General features: G+C 38.6%; 1 protein-coding gene across 1 annotated transcript; it reads left to right on the top strand.

Moving 5' to 3' along the window:
- Positions 1-12,620: 12,620 nt before the first annotated feature.
- On the top strand, positions 12,621-14,369 carry LOC115686936 (F-box protein At5g07610-like). Its single transcript, XM_030612368.2, has one exon. The coding sequence runs from the start codon at positions 12,895-12,897 to the stop codon at positions 14,155-14,157; it is 1,263 nt and encodes a 420-aa protein (XP_030468228.1). The 5' UTR covers positions 12,621-12,894; the 3' UTR covers positions 14,158-14,369.
- Positions 14,370-16,210: the final 1,841 nt, after the last annotated feature.

Genomic DNA, 16,210 nt, shown 5'->3' with positions numbered 1-16,210 from the left:
TTGACAGGTTTTGCTTTCAATCTAACATTCAAATGGAACCAGAAATAATGGATAAGGCAAATAGTCTCAAGTTTTAACTTAAACATTCAGATTGGATTACAATGTCCTTAAGAGAATATGACATTGAAATTCACATACTCTACAAATGCAAATAGAATCGAATGCGAAGAATTTTAATTGTATTCAAACTCTTCTTTTGGAAATGCTTTATTATTCGTCTATTTTAGTTAATTTTATGTTTAAACTTCCCGGCCAGATTTTGCTAGTCCAATGTAGCAAACGATCTTCTTCGGTGTTTTTCATGCTCAATGGATACACCACAACAAAGTATTATAATAAAAAATATCGTTAATGGTAATAACAAAAACGAGAATAAACATACTTAAAAAAAAATTTACCCATATTGCTCGTGAAAAGTAACTAGTCTTCGACAGCTCTTGACTTTTCTCAAAATATCATCATTTACTTATTTTACTAATATTGCATCAGCGAATAGATGCTAGTGGGGTTTGTACATTTACACTATTATTTGGCAGGAGGAAGAATAGTAAAGCCATTTTATTCATATTTTAAATACCTCTAATTACAAAGGGGTCCAGAAGGGTTTGTGTATTAATGAGTAAATTTTTATTCTTTCTCACTTATCCCCTAATTTTATCTTAACTATATGTAGCTGAAAGGGCATTTAAATTACAATACTTTATTTTCCATTCTCGTCCCTTGCCGGCATCCAAAAAACATGACAACTCAATTCATTTAACTTCAAACTTTGTAATTATTTGAATCGCCTTTTTTTTTTCTTTCGAAATACCCCTACCATCACATAGTGTTAAGTAGAAGGAATCCCATACATTTCATATTTGACCTTAATTAATTATTATTTTTCTAACAACCCAATTATCTTTTTCAATCATTTTATGATGATGTTTTAAAATTTAGAAAAACCAAATTGGATTTTCGTGGTGCAATTATCAAATCTACTTTTGATCACCAACTTTTTCAGCTTGAAAAAATTGTTCCGATAATCCATTTAAATCATTTCACGATTGATTTTGTCATAATTATCATCCATAAAATTTCATAAACCACTCATATAATTCTAGATCGACATCACAACCTATATTGATTTAAATTACAACTTATCGGTAATTTTCATGCTCAATGGATACAATACAACAAAGTACTATGATATAAATATTGTCGACGGTAATAACAAAAAGGAGAATAAACATACTTAAAAAAACATGTACCCATATAGCTCGTGGAAAGTAACTAGTCTTTGACAGCTCTTGATTTTTCTCAAAATATAATCAGTTGCTTATTTTACAAATATTGCATCAGCTAATAGACGCTAGAGGGATTTGTACATTTACACTATATTTGGTAGGAGGGAATAAGAGAGAGTAGAAAGGATTCTCTTAAAATGCATTCGTATTTGGCTGGAGGAAGAATAGTAGGAAAAATTAGGAGCGATTAGTAAAGTTATTTTATTAATATTTTAAATTCCTCTAAGTTACGAAGGGATCCAGATGGGTTTGTGTATTAATGAGTACGGCTCCATTTGTTTCGCATAAAATATTTTTCTCATTTTTTGCCGTTCAATTTGTTTGGGAAAATGAGTTGACGGAAAACGTTTTTCTGGTCAGCGGAAAACCTATGCTTAAATTTAGGAAAATGATTTCCGATTTGAAAAAGTTGAAAAACATTTTCCAAAATATGACTAGGTATTGACGTTTGGACCCGAAACTCTACGATTGAACGCGGGAATCCAAACTCTAGTTCCCGAGTCTCTAACTCTTAGGCCGGGTCCATCAAGGCTAGGCCTGGGTCTTTGACACTTGGGCACAAGTCCATTGAGGTAGGACTTGGGTCCATTGAGACTGGGCTCGGAACCTTGGTGTCCAGGCTTAAGCCCCCAGCACCCGTGCCCGGGTCCATCAAGGCCGGGCCTGATCCCCTTGTGCCTGTGACTAATGCCCTGACACTCGAGCCCGTGTCCATAAAGGTTGGGCTCGGGTCCTTGACACTCGAGCTCTAGTCCCTAGCACTCAAACTTGGGTCCACAAAAGTCGTGTGCAAATCCTCAACGCTCAGGCTCGGGTCCTTGATTAATGAAACTCGTTCTTATAGAAATATTTTTTTTAAAATCGAATTTTTAATTATTTTATTTTTAAAAAAATTCGAATTTTAAATTTTTTAAATCGAATTTTAATTATAATCATTTTTCAAAATAATTTAAAATATTAAAAAAATTATTTTTAATTTATTTTTTTATTTTAATTTATTTTAAATTTTTGCATCTTCCTAGGCCAGTTCGGGCAAGCTCAACCTTGCTAGATTTGGCGAGGTGGAGCCTTGCCTGAGTCTCGAGCTCACCGACCTCGCCTGTGGCTCCACCTTGCATGTGGCCGGTTGCCGGCCATCGCCATGGCCGGCGACCGGCAGAGATAGAAGGAAAAAGAAAAGAAAAGAAAAGAAAAGAATAATAAAATCATAATTAAAAAATTCGAATTTTTTGATATTTTTTCTCAAGAAAATCAAATTAGATTTTCCATACCAAATGACGGAAAATATTTTCTCGCTCATTTTCAGGTTTCAGCCAAATACCAAAATATTGTCATTTTCTTGGAAAATGATTTATTCGAAACCATTTTCCAGAAATATTACATTTTCTACGAAATGAACGGAGCCTAAATTTTTATTCTTTCTCACTTATGTGCTAATTTTATCTTAACTATATGTACCTGAAAGGGCATTTAAGTCATAATAATGCTTTAATTTTCCATTCTTCTCCCTCGCCGGCACCAAATAACATGATAATTCAATTCATTTAACTTCAAATTTGTAATTATTTGTATCGCCTTGTTTTTTCTTTCGAAACACCCCTACCATCCGACCAAAAAAAAAAAGAAACACCCCTACCATAACAAACTGTTAAGGAGAAGAAATCCCGTACATTCCATATTTGACCTCAGTTAATTAATATTTTTCTAACATTTTATGTTAATTTTCAAGTACATAAACAAAAATTAATACGCCAAGAAAGTATTGACGATTTTTTAAACAAAAAAAATCTGTATCTAACAACCCAGTTATCCTTTTCAATCATTTTATGATTGATGTGTTAAAACTGAGAGAAACCAAATTGTATTTTCGTGGTGCAATTATCAAATCTACTTTTTTTTTTGGTCGGATATCAAATCTGTTGGGATTTTGGAACCAAAATCCCATAGAATTGAATGAGAAGTGTGTGGGTGAAAGTGTCACACATAGGGTAGAAGAGAGATGGGAGATGGGTTCAAAAAGTTGAGCCTCACAAATGGGTTTGGGCCCCAAGGGGTACCCCACTTTTGTGGAAGAGAGAGGACCTACGTCAAGCTAGGTCGGTCCACCCCCCGCGCGCGCGCCGCCGCCATCCGTCCGGCCGGCTCGGTTCGGTTCCGGGTCCGCTCTCTATCGGTTTTTATTTTTATTTTTCAAACAGACACGTTGTTTAGAATTTATTTATTTATTTATTTATTTATTGGACAAATAAACATGTCTGTTCGTGAGGTTCGGTTCGCCCGAACGGAAAACCGAAGCCCTTCGCGACTGTTCACGAACCGAACCGGTTCAAGTGGACCTTCGCTACTGTTCTCTCGAAAACTCACAACTCTTCACTTTTCGCCACTTGAATAAGACCGAACAGTTTAGTTCGGAAAAAAATATCACTTCGTGACATTCATTTTTCCCACTTCATCATTTTCATTTGGTGCGATTGTTACGCAAAATTGCGTTCGTTGGAGTCCTCCGAATACGTACCGCCGGAGGAACGAGATCCGTTCTATCCCGGGAGACGATTGTCCAATATCCTCGGTGCGATTGAGGGGCCAAATTCGTCTTAAGGACACGACGTTATTTCATTGGGCTCGGATCAACATTCTGCTTATTTGGTTGTACTGCTTTCAGGTTAGTTTTTCCTAACGTTTGATTTTAATTTCTGATATACGAACTTAGCCGACAACAATCTTAAGACGAATTTTCTTCGGTTCTGTTCGTATATTCTTATGCGTTGTTCATTGAGTTTTTCTATCAAATATCATATTGCCGTTTCTTTAATTCGAACTTTTGTATAGTTCGTATGTTCCTTGTCATAGTCGTATAGAATACGATTCTGTTTGCACATTCTGTTCGTTAACAAATTTTTCGAATACTGTTGATATTAGAAATTTTCAATTCTGTTCGTGAATATGGTATGTGTTTATATTTCAGAAATGGCTTCGGCTTCGACTTCGGTTAATCCTATTCCGAATCACGGAGAAAAGCCAGAAAAGTTCAATGGTATGGATTTCAAGAGATGGCAACAAAAGATGTTGTTCTATCTCACGACCTTGAACTTGGCTAGATTCCTCAATGAGGATGGTCCTAAATTGGACGTTGGAGAGACAAATAAAGAAAAGCTTGCTGCTGTGGATGCATGGAATCATTCTGACTTCCTGTGTCGCAACTATGTCCTCAACGGTCTGGACAATACTCTCTATAACGTATATAGTCCGCTAAAACGGCTAAAGAGTTATGGGATAGTCTGGACAAGAAATACAAAACCGAAGATGCCGGATTGAAGAAATTCATTGTCGGTAAATTTCTGGACTTCAAGATGGTTGATTCAAAGACTGTCTTAAGTCAGGTTCAAGAGCTTCAAGTGATTATGCATGATATTCATGCTGAAGGACTCTAAGTGAGACATTTCAAGTGGCTGCATTCATTGAAAAATTGCCACCATCCTGGAGAGATTTCAAGAATTATCTCAAACACAAGAGAAAGGAGTTGTCACTTGAAGACTTGATTGTTCGGTTGAGGATAGAGGAAGACAATAGAAATTCCGAGAAGAAAGTTGGCAGCAATTTGGCGGTCTCAAGAGCCAATGTTGTTGAAGAAGGATCAAAACCCAATAAGAAGAGGAAAATGCCTAGCAAGTCTGGAGAGGGATTCACCCAAGGCCTGAAGAAGTTTGTTGGCAAGTGCTTCAACTGTGGCAAGTCTGGACATCGAGCCAAAGACTGCAGAGCCAAGAAAAGACAGAAAACTCAGGCTAATGTGGTGGAACAAATTTCCAATGGTGTTGATGATATCAATCTAACTGCTATGATATCCGAGTGTAACATGGTGGGAAACCCCAAGGAGTGGTGGATTGATACTGGAGCAACTCGTCATATTTGCGCCAATAAATCAATGTTCTCATCTTACATGCCTATGGAAGGTGATGAAAAACTCTACATGGGTAATTCATCGACCTCTAAGGTTGAAGGTATTGGAAAGGTTGCTCTAAAGATGACATCTGGGAAAGTTGTGACACTAAATAATGTGCTACATGTGCCAGATATACGCAAGAATTTAGTGTCCGGATCTCTTCTTAGCAAGAATGGCTTCAAGTTGGTTTTTGTATCCGATAAGTTTGTACTCTCCAAGAATGAGATGTATGTAGGAAAGGGTTACCTCAGTGATGGTCTTTTCAAGTTGAATGTAATGACTGTTGTACCCAATGATGTTATGAATAAAGTTGTTTCTGCTTATGTGCTTGAGTCTCCTAATTTATGGCATGCTAGATTAGGACACGTTAACTATAAGTCGATAAAGAAATTAATGAACATGGGATTATTGCCAAAATTCGAATGTTCTAGTGAGAAATGCCAAGTGTGTGTTGAATCTAAATTTTCTAAGCCTCCTTTTCATTCTGTAGACAATAGAGTCTCAGAACCTTTAGATTTGATACACACAGATATATGCGATATGAAATCAATACCGTCAAGAGGTGGTAATAAGTATTTTATCACATTTATAGATGACTGCTCGAGGTATTGTTATGTTTATTTGCTTAGTAGCAAAGATGAGGCTGTGAATGCTTTTAGAATTTATAAGTCCGAAGTTGAAACTCAGTTGAATAAGAAAGTTAAAATGATAAGAAGTGACAGAGGAGGTGAATATGAATTTCCTTTTGAGGAAATTTGTACTGAGTTTGGTATCGTTCACCAAATGACTCCTCCTTATACACCGCAATCTAATGGAGTGGTAGAAAGGAAAAACCGGTCTTTAAAGGAAACAATGAATGCATTGTTGAATAGTTCCGGTTTACCACAGAATTTGTGGGGGGAAGCTGTTTTGACGGCGAATTTTATTTTAAATAGAGTGCCCCACAGAAAAACACAACAAACTCCCTATGAGAAATGGAAAGGCAGAATGCCTAACTTGAATTATCTCAAAGTGTGGGGGTGTTTGACTAAGGTTGCGGTTCCTAAGCCTAAAAAGGTTAAGATAGGACCAAAGACTGTTGATTGTGTTTTTATCGGATATGCTCAGAATAGCAATGCATATCGTTTTCTTGTTCACAAGTCAGAGATCCCAGATATACATGTTAATACGATAATTGAATCAAGGGACGCTTCGTTCTTTGAAAATATATTTCCGTATAACATAGTATATGAGCCAATTGATAATAATAAGAGGTCTCGAGATACTATATCTAGAAATGATCCAATTGAGGATGAACCTAGACGTAGTAAAAGACAAAGGACTTCCACGTCTTTTGGACCTGATTTCTTAACGTATCTGTTAGAGAATGAGCCTCGGACATTCAAAGAAGCTGTGACTTCGCCAGAAGCCCCGTTCTGGGAAGAAGCTATCAATAGTGAAGTTGAATCCATCTTGTCAAACCATACATGGGAATTGGTTGACCTTCCTCCTGGTAATAAACCACTACAATGTAAGTGGATTTTCAAGAGGAAAATGAAAGCGGATGGTGCTATTGAAAAATATAAGGCTAGGCTTGTAGTAAAAGGATACAAGCAACGAGAAGGTCTTGATTATTTTGATACTTATTCACCTGTTACTAGAATTACATCTATAAGGATGCTAATTGCCATAGCAGCGGTGTATAAGCTTGAAATCCATCAAATGGATGTTAAGACGGCCTTCTTAAACGGGGATTTGGAAGAAGAAATATATTTGGAACAACCCGAAGGGTTCATTGTTCCAAGTCAAGAGAAGAAAGTATGTCGGCTTATCAAGTCACTCTATGGATTGAAACAAGCACCGAAACAATGGCATGCTAAATTCGACCAAGTCATGTTGTCGAATGGTTTCAAGATCAATGAGTGTGATAAATGTGTATATGTTAAGAAAACTCATAATGGTTTTGCCATTTTGTGCTTATATGTAGATGACATGCTTATAATGGGCAGCGATAGTGAGGTTGTTAAGGCGACCAAACGCATGCTCACAAGTAAATTTGATATGAAAGATATGGGGGTTGCAGATGTTATTTTAGGAGTTAAAATCCATAAAACATATGGAGGATTAGCTCTATCACAATCCCATTATATTGAGACGATTCTTGGAAAGTGCAAGAATCTAGATATTGTACCGGTAAAGACTCCGATAGATGTTAATTTACATCTTTCGAAGAATACTGGTGAAAGTAAGGCTCAAAATGAGTATGCTAGTATACTAGGCAGTTTAATGTATGTCATGAACTGTACTAGGCTGGACATAGCTTGTGCGGTTAGCAAGCTAAGTCGATTTACAATTAGTCCAAATGAAAATCATTGGAAAGCAATGAAACGTTTATTGGGCTACTTAAAGCATACTCAAGATTATGCTTTGCATTACACAGAATATCTAGCGGTACTTGAAGGATACTGTGATGCAAATTGGATAACCGGCACTAAAGACACAAAATCGACAAGTGGATATGTATTCACACTTGGGGGAGCGGCAGTGTCTTAGAAATCATCCAAACAAACTTGTATTGCTAGATCCACTATGGAATCAGAATTTATTGCTTTGGATAAAGCCGGTGAAGAAGCAGAGTGGCTTCGAAATTTCTTGGAAGATATTCCTAATTGGCCTAAACCAGTGCCTGCTGTATGTATACATTGTGACAGTCAAGCGGCAATAGGAAGAGCAAGGAATGTCATGTATAACGGTAAGTCTCGACACATACGTCGAAGACATGACACAGTAAGACAACTTCTCTCTAGTGGAATTATCACCATTGACTATGTGAAGTCAAAAGATAATATTGCGGATCCATTGACAAAAGGCCTAACTAGAGAGATGGTTACGAAAACATCAAGGGGAATGGGTTTAAGGCCTATAAACAAGTCATCATAGCGGAAACCCTACCTAGTTGACTGGAGATCCCAAGATCTAGGTTCAAAGGGACAACTAAGTTATGAAGACAGTGTAGAGTACTGTCAAATTTTTTACTCATTCCCGGATGAAGACAGTACTAATATGTGAAGGTTAAGCAAAAGCTTTTAATGATTCTGAATTGAGTATGTGATATACTATATGTTCAGAAATCACCTATGTGAGTGTGAAGTGAGGGCGCTTCTGTGAGAATTGAAAAGGCCGAATTCTCTAAAACACTCATGAGACCGAGCGGTGTTCATGGCCAAAACGAACACAACGGTGAGAACCAATTTTGTTCGAGAAACAGGTTGTGTGATTTCTATTGTCTAGGCTTACACCAAAGGTCGACAGTTCAAAGACATCAAGTCTACTGATTGACTGAGTAAGTCCGATAGGTTTCACTAAGGAAAGTTCAAGGTCTCAGACTACTTATCCTGATGCAACGTTTTCTCATGGAATAATCGCACATTGCATCTCATGCATACACGAAGAGTCATGAAATCTGAACTTCTCATTCATGTGGGAGATTGTTGGGATTTTGGAACCAAAATCCCATAGAATTGAATGAGAAGTGTGCGGGTGAAAGTGTCCCACATAGGGTAGAAGAGAGATGGGAGATGGGTTCAAAAAGTTGAGCCTCACAAATGGGTTTGGGCCCCAAGGGGTACCCCACTTTTGTGGAAGAGAGAGGACCTACGTCAAGCTAGGTCGGTCCACCCCCCGCGCGCGCGCCGCCGCCGCCGTCCGTCCGGCCGGCTCGGTTCGGTTCCGGGTCCGCTCTCTATCGGTTTTTATTTTTATTTTTCGAACAGACACGTTGTTTAGAATTTATTTATTTATTTATTTTTTGGACAAATAAACATGTCTGTTCGTGAGGTTCGGTTCGCCCGAACGGAAAACCGAAGCCCTTCGCGACTGTTCACGAACCGAACCGGTTCAAGTGGACCTTCGCTACTGTTCTCTCGAAAACTCACAACTCTTCACTTTTCGCCACTTGAATAAGACCGAACAGTTTAGTTCGGAAAAAAATATCACTTCGTGACATTCATTTTTTCCCACTTCATCATTTTCATTTGGTGCGATTGTTCTGCAAAATTGCGTTCGTTGGAGTCCTCCGAATACGTACCGCTTCGGAGGAACGAGATCCGTTCTATCCTGGGAGACGATTGTCCAATATCCTCGGGTACTGATTGAGGGGCCAAATTCGTCTTAAGGACACGACGTTATTTCGTTGGGCTCGGATCAACATTCTGCTTATTTGGTTGTACTGCTTTCAGGTTAGTTTTTCCTAACGTTTGATTTTAATTTCTGATATACGAACTTAGCCGACAACAAAATCTACTTTTGATCACCAACTTTTTCAACTTGAAAAAAAAGTTCCAATAATTCATTTATATCATTTCACGATTGATTTTGTCATAATTATCATCCAAAAAATTTCACTCATATAATTCTATAACGACATCACAACCTATATCGATTTAAATTACAACTTACTTGCCATTGCAATTCATGCTTCAAAAGGCAACACACCTTGCTGTAAACATTATAAATAAAGACTTTCTTTTAACGTTTCTTGCAAAAAAGACTAATATTGAGGCATTATGAAGGCAACTAGGAGGATGAAGTACACGTTTCTCGTGTAGATCTCGTCAAATGAACTCCAACGTTATTTGTATTCCAACTTGTTGCCAATTGCCATACAAGTAAGAGCTCGTTTGTCTCTTTCATTAGATTAGCAGGACCCATTGGTTCTGGATAAGAGCCATGATTGAAGTGCAGCCCCTACCACATGGCTTCACCAATATTCACGGTCGAACCTTCTAAAATTGATAGCTGTGTTTCTTGATTTGGTCCTGAAAATGAGTTGGTCAACAGTTTACACATTTGCTTTGTCCCAAAAAAAAAAAAAAACCAGGGTTGTCTCATCAATTAGCCGGAGAGGTCCCATAACATCTTGGGTTAAAAGATAGCATAGGAGCACCACTACGACTTTTGACTTGCTATATTGGAGCCAACCTCTTGAATGATAGGGTATCGGTTGACTTTTTTTCCAACCCGACTGGGACCTAAAAATTTCCGAGGCGGGTTGGGTCAACTTAGTGTTACCCATCTCAACTCGATGGTGCCAAATTTTTTTTTGCACAAATCCTAGTTAGAATTTTTAATAAGTCAAAGCTGCACGGTACTCAATCTTTTTAGCTTAACGTATGTGTAATGCACTCAAATTATGTCATTAGTCTAATATCTTATATTGAATGGATGAATCAAAATAATTTGAAAAATGGGAGACATAACAAGACACTTAAACAAAATTTCCTTGTTGAGGGAGTGTGACAGTTTTTCTGTCGGGTGCTGGTTGGTACCGGTACTCCTAAAATAATTGACTTCTTAGGCCAGGTCAACTTATTATTAACAGACAAAAAAAAACGTATTAACTCGAGTTGACTCGACATGGGAACAATATTTTCTTTTTCGCTTGAATTATAGTTGGATATTAGTAATAGTCAAAATTACAAAATATACAGGCTTATATTAGTCAGGCTACTTGTAAGAGAATTGTGTGACCTATATAATTTCCTGGATGTTTCGCTTGTTTGTTAGATGCTAATTTGATGTTGTCACATTAAAATTTGGAGTTTTATTTCAGTTTTATCGTGTTTTTTATTGGTAAAAAAAGTATAGTACTCTGTACAATATTTACTTTTGATGATGCTCTTTAATGAAATCAACTTTATTATGGTTCCAAAACATTGTTTTTTCATATTTCCAAGTCAAGAAATTATAGGGATGTGAAACTTCTTGAATAGCTATTTATTTGTTAATTTGATTTTGGAGCAAATCATTTTTGCGATTTCTTTAGAAGATAATATGGATTTGCGACCAACATGTAAATTTTCCATTTATTAGTTAGGTTCAGATCTTTATTGCATGAAATGTTTACACACTACTGATGTGTTTGTTTGAGTGACAAAATTTTCCGTGAATTAGTTTTTCGAACTTTCACGCTTTTGGTTTGCTAAAAATGGTTGGTCAATGGAAAACCAGTTGCGATAAAAAAAATTCATACTTAAAGTTAGGAAAATGAATTTTCTAAACTGAAAAGAGGATAGCAAACAATTTTCTAGAAAATGATTTTTCAGAAAACATTTTCTTTTATTATAAAGTTTTCCGCAAAACTAACGCACCCTAAATATATGACCCATTTCTTGAGAAGAAAAAACTAGTCAAAAAGGTTTAACCCGCCTTTTACAAGGGTTGGGTATGGATTGATAAGAATCGATTATCTTTTTCATTCATTTTATAATTGATGTTCTAAAAGAGAGAAAAACCCAATTGGGGTTTCGTTTGCCATGATTAAATCTACATTTAATCGCCAATTTACTCAAAAAATATCTTCAATAATCTTTTTCAAATTTTTTAGTGACTGATTGTGCTCTAATTATCATCCGTAAAATTCATAATCACTCATATAATTGCACATCAATATCACTACATTTTTATCTTCAACTTATATCTCATTCACCATTGTAATTCAAATTTCAAATGGTAAAACACACCTTGCTATAAAAATCCAAATAAATTTTCTAATGTTTCTATCGTTAATCTTTTCAATCTCATTTTTATTTAAACTAAATCTTAAAATTTTCCACTATGAACTTCAATTATTATCTTACATGTCAAGTATTTTAAAATATCATACTAGTTTTTACATACTTATTGGGTATCCACGTATAATAAGGGTTGGTCAAATAAGGTAAGATATCAAGATTCTTAATTGGTCTAATATGAGACTAGCTGGTGTGGGTCGAGTAAAGTCCGACCTGTGAGAGAGCGTTCGTGGCTGAAAACTCTATAAGTAGTATTCAAGTCTCTTCTCTAATCATGACGCACAAATAACCTCCCATAATGAGCAATACAAAATTGCATCGAGAGGCAGTCTCATTGAGCCGGTGATACAGAGGACAATAGAGGAGAATCACTTGAGTTGTGGAAAAACGATTTCCGCATCAAGAACGATGTGTTTCAAATTAGGTGCGTGAATACCTTTTCCCTCTATGGACATCTCGGGTGCCGTTTTCGTGGCTAACATGAAGAGCACTCGTTAATAAAATAATATTTTGTTAATTTTGTTGCGTTTGACGAAATTCTAAAAGGTGGCAAAATTATAAAAAAAAAACGAATACGACCGGCTCGGGTTTGGCGCGCTGCTGGTTGGGCAACTGGGCATTCGATATTCATCAAACTCGCTTTGAATCTTCAAGAGATTATTTTTTGGGGGTTGGCCGCCCACCAGCAGCAGCACCAGCACCAGCAGCAGCCCCCATCCATCATCCACAGTGCTCCCGTCACGCTCGACAGCGGACCCCACCGCACCAAATTCCCCCGGTGACAGCGAATCCTTCCGCCAATCGCACGCTTCCCTTTTGGTTCTTTCCCAATGAATGCTCTTTACTATTTCCCTCTCCCCCAATGTCTCCCCCGTTGATGTTCGCGCAAGATCGCTCTGCGTGCGGAGCGTTCCGACCCTTTTCTCGAAACGAAAGCTCCCCGTTGATGTTCTTGCGAGAGACCCTTTCGGTCTCTCTCCGCGCGCAGAGCGTTCCGACCCTTTTCTTGAAATGAAAGTGCCCCGTTCATGTTCTTGCAAGAGGCCCTTTCTGTCTCTCTCTGCGTGTGTGCAGAGCGTTCCGACCCTCCTCTTGAAATGAAAGTGCCCCGCTGATGTTCTTGCAAGAGACCCTTTCTGTCTGTCTGTCTGTCTCTCTCTCTCTCTCTCTGCGTGCAGGGCGTTCCGACCCTTTTCTTGAAATGAGGGTGCAGGGCAATTCGGCCGCGGAGATCATCGCGGGCAACGAGGATCTCGTCTCCGAGATCCTCCTCCTCCTGCCCGCCAGGTCCCTCGCCCGCTTCAAGTGCGTCTCCCGGCGGTGGCGGTCCGTCATCTCCGGCCCCCACTTCGCCCGCCGCCACGCCCGGCTCCACGCCGGCTCCGGGATCTCCGGCGTCCTGCTGCGCCGGACCCCCTCGGAGCACCAATTCCTGCCGCTGCGCGGCGGTTCCCTTTCTGGGTGTCCGTTCAACTGCCTCGATTTCGCCCCCGACCCTGCGGGGCTGAAGATCTTGCAGTCCTGCGGCGGGTTGCTCCTGTGCTGCAGCTTCCGCAAGATCGGGTGTCAGCGTAATTACTACGTCTTTAATCCGACGACGAGGCAGTTCGTGATGCTTCCCCAGTTGGGGGGTGCTTCCTCCTGTGCCTCTACTGTTTATGGAGTAAGTTTGGCCTTCGACCCTTCTAAATCGTCTCATTATGATGTCGTTTGCGTTAGAAGCACTGTCGAATCCGCGTTCTATTATCAAATTGAGATTTACTCGTCTCGAGACCGCGGGTGGAGGCTTTCTGGGTCTCCTTTTGTCGCTCCGTTCGATATGGTGTTTGACAATGGGGTCTGTTGGAATGGTGGTATTCATTGGATTAGCCCAACGGGGGCTTCCCTGTGCTTTGATGTCAAGAAAGAGCAGTTTGGGACGATGCCAAGACTTCCCATTTCGGAGAATCGGGGGAGTCGGAGGTTCAGATATTTTGGGGAGTCTCGTGGGCATATGCATTTTTTTGAGATTTATGGGTCACGGACTGCTCAATTTAAGATTTTCGAGTTGGAAAAGGATTATTCTGGGTGGTTTGTTAAATATCATGTGGAACTTGATTCTATCGTGAGTGCTTTCCCGGAGATGGTGCGGGATTACATGGATCCTGGCTATATGAATTATTATGCGTTTGTTATGCTTCATCTGGTCAGAGAAGGAAACGATGAGGAGTCATCGCTGTTAGTTCATTTGCCAGGTAAAATCTTGACATATAATGTTGGTGACAAGACTTTCAGGAAGCTTTATGAGATACCAGCTGATCATTCTAAAGGATATGGCTCATTACAATATGGGTGGCTTGATGCTTATGAATTTATCGAGACATTAGCTCCTGTTTGATGTAAATTGCTTTCCTTGTTGATATTTACGATCTTGTAAATCTGCAAGTTTCTTTCAGTTTTCCGCGCTTCAACGTAATGTAATATATGTGGCTTGAAGCAGTGTTAGTGCCTCCGGTGATGATGGTATTTTCTTCTCTCCCGTCGATGGCCATGATATATGTAATGCAAGTGTTTTTATTTGTGAGAATGAAATATGTCTACGATGATCCATTTGGAGGGATTTTTCTATGTACATTTTGCTTTCTCCATCTAGCTGAGGGCCAAGGTCATCGTGGAGTTGTCTCTAGATTTGCTGCTATAACAATCTCACTTGATTGTAAGCTTTGCTGGGTCTCTATTTCATTTGTCTTTCTTCTTTTCAGGGAGGGATAAGGACGGCAATCCAAAATCCCAATCCTTTCAACAAAAATCCCTTTCTTAGAGGGCTGCTGAAACAAATGAATTCACTAGACTAATTTATTTGTGCCGAAGCTTTTAGATAAGATGATATCGTCATTTGTTCCTCTTTTCCTTCCTGGAGTTGATTTGTTTCCTCTGCTTTTTCGTACACAGAATGCTCTTCTTGAGTAGGTGTTTGAACTGTAAGATGACTGGCTGTGAAGTTTGTCGTGTCCTGATCTTTCGGTGCATCTTGACTTCCTGAGTATTAACTATTTGATGATGATTGAGTGATGAAGCCAGGAAGGGGCAAAGAACTACAGATGTCCTGTTTTGGTGGTTAGAACCATAGTGCACAAAATCTGAGAGAATAAGGTGTGGTTCTTTTGCAATATTTAAAGCGAAAAGTGCATGCGCATAAGTGTTGATTTTTCTTTTTGTTATTTCAGTAATGTTTTACTTTGTTGTGCTCCTATATAGATAATGTTTGCATAGATACTAAAGCTTGAGGTGTTTTTACTCTATATCATCTCAGACATTATGCTTTTCCACTTTTGAAAATATTAATGTTCTGGATTCAATGGTTCCTCTTTTAAAACAAGTACCGACGTAAGCTCTGCTATGTTTGGGCTACTGTAGCAGAAGATTGTTTTCATCAAAATGGGTGAGCCCTAAGCATCTTTTCTACTTATGGGCAGTTCAACTGTCCACAATTGGCTTTTGAGTTTCCCTTTCTGTGAGTTGTAAAACTTGTTTCGACATGAAACTTCTGAAGCATATTATATCACTTATGTGTAACCTATAGGTGTGATTGGACAAACTTAATCTAGCTATGACGCCTATGGATCAGATATGGAAATTGTCTGAATATCACTGCAAGAGATATCACCATTCCTGTTTTCTGCATTGGCATCTGTTTGTAAGTGAAGCCTTTTCCACTTTATCCTTACTTTGAGGTCATTTAAATTAAGACCGGGAAGTTGGCGGCTTCTTTTTGCTGATGAGTCCTACCACTGGTGATACAAGATGTTTGACTTTTGTTTGGTTCATTGTCACTGTTGGTGTGGCTTGCTCGAATTCAATGTTATGTCTGCTATAATCATGTTATTGGCTTTTGAATGTGCATCAATGGCCTACATTGTCATGCAAGTCTTAAATATTCTATTCCTCCATCTGTTTTATCTTGTCAGCGAGGCTGACTTGACTTGAGTTTGTGAGATTTCTTTACCGAGACGTATTTTCTTGGAGTGCCTGAGTTGATGATTTGGCTGTGAAAGTCTAGAACACCCAGTGTCTTTTAGTGCACATGCATTATGGATTTCTTAAGCTCGCTAAAGTCAGATAGATGAAAACTTCTTAGTGGTGCGGTATCCTATTGTATCATACGGATGGCTATGTATATCTGTATGCCAAATCTCTTTTATGTTCTATATGCTTGTGGTAATATTTTTTTTGTTGGTCGAATCTTATGGTAATAATTCACAAAGTGGAAATTACACTTCTTTAACATGGTTGCTCTTTCGAAGGTAAGTAACAATAACTTCAGTTGGCTTCTCATTTTCGATAGGCATTAGAGTAGTATCAAATTTCTGGTTGTGTTGGCCGACATTTTGAAGATAAAAGTGGATATTTTCCTTTCCTACTCCTTACCCTTTTGTACAGAAAAAGAAAAT

Source organism: Syzygium oleosum, unplaced genomic scaffold (genome assembly GCF_021117445.2).
Source record: "Syzygium oleosum isolate NSW1041296 unplaced genomic scaffold, Sole_v2.1 Sole_v2.16, whole genome shotgun sequence".
Taxonomy (NCBI): domain Eukaryota; kingdom Viridiplantae; phylum Streptophyta; class Magnoliopsida; order Myrtales; family Myrtaceae; genus Syzygium; species Syzygium oleosum.
Note: the sequence above shows the minus strand (reverse complement) of the source record. Positions and strands in the feature narration are given on the sequence as shown.

Bases quoted from the DNA above. Each gene is read 5' to 3' on its own strand.
- LOC115686936 (XM_030612368.2), top strand. From the start codon at position 12,895: ATGTTCTTGCAAGAGACCCTTTCTGTCTGTCTGTCTGTCTCTCTCTCT.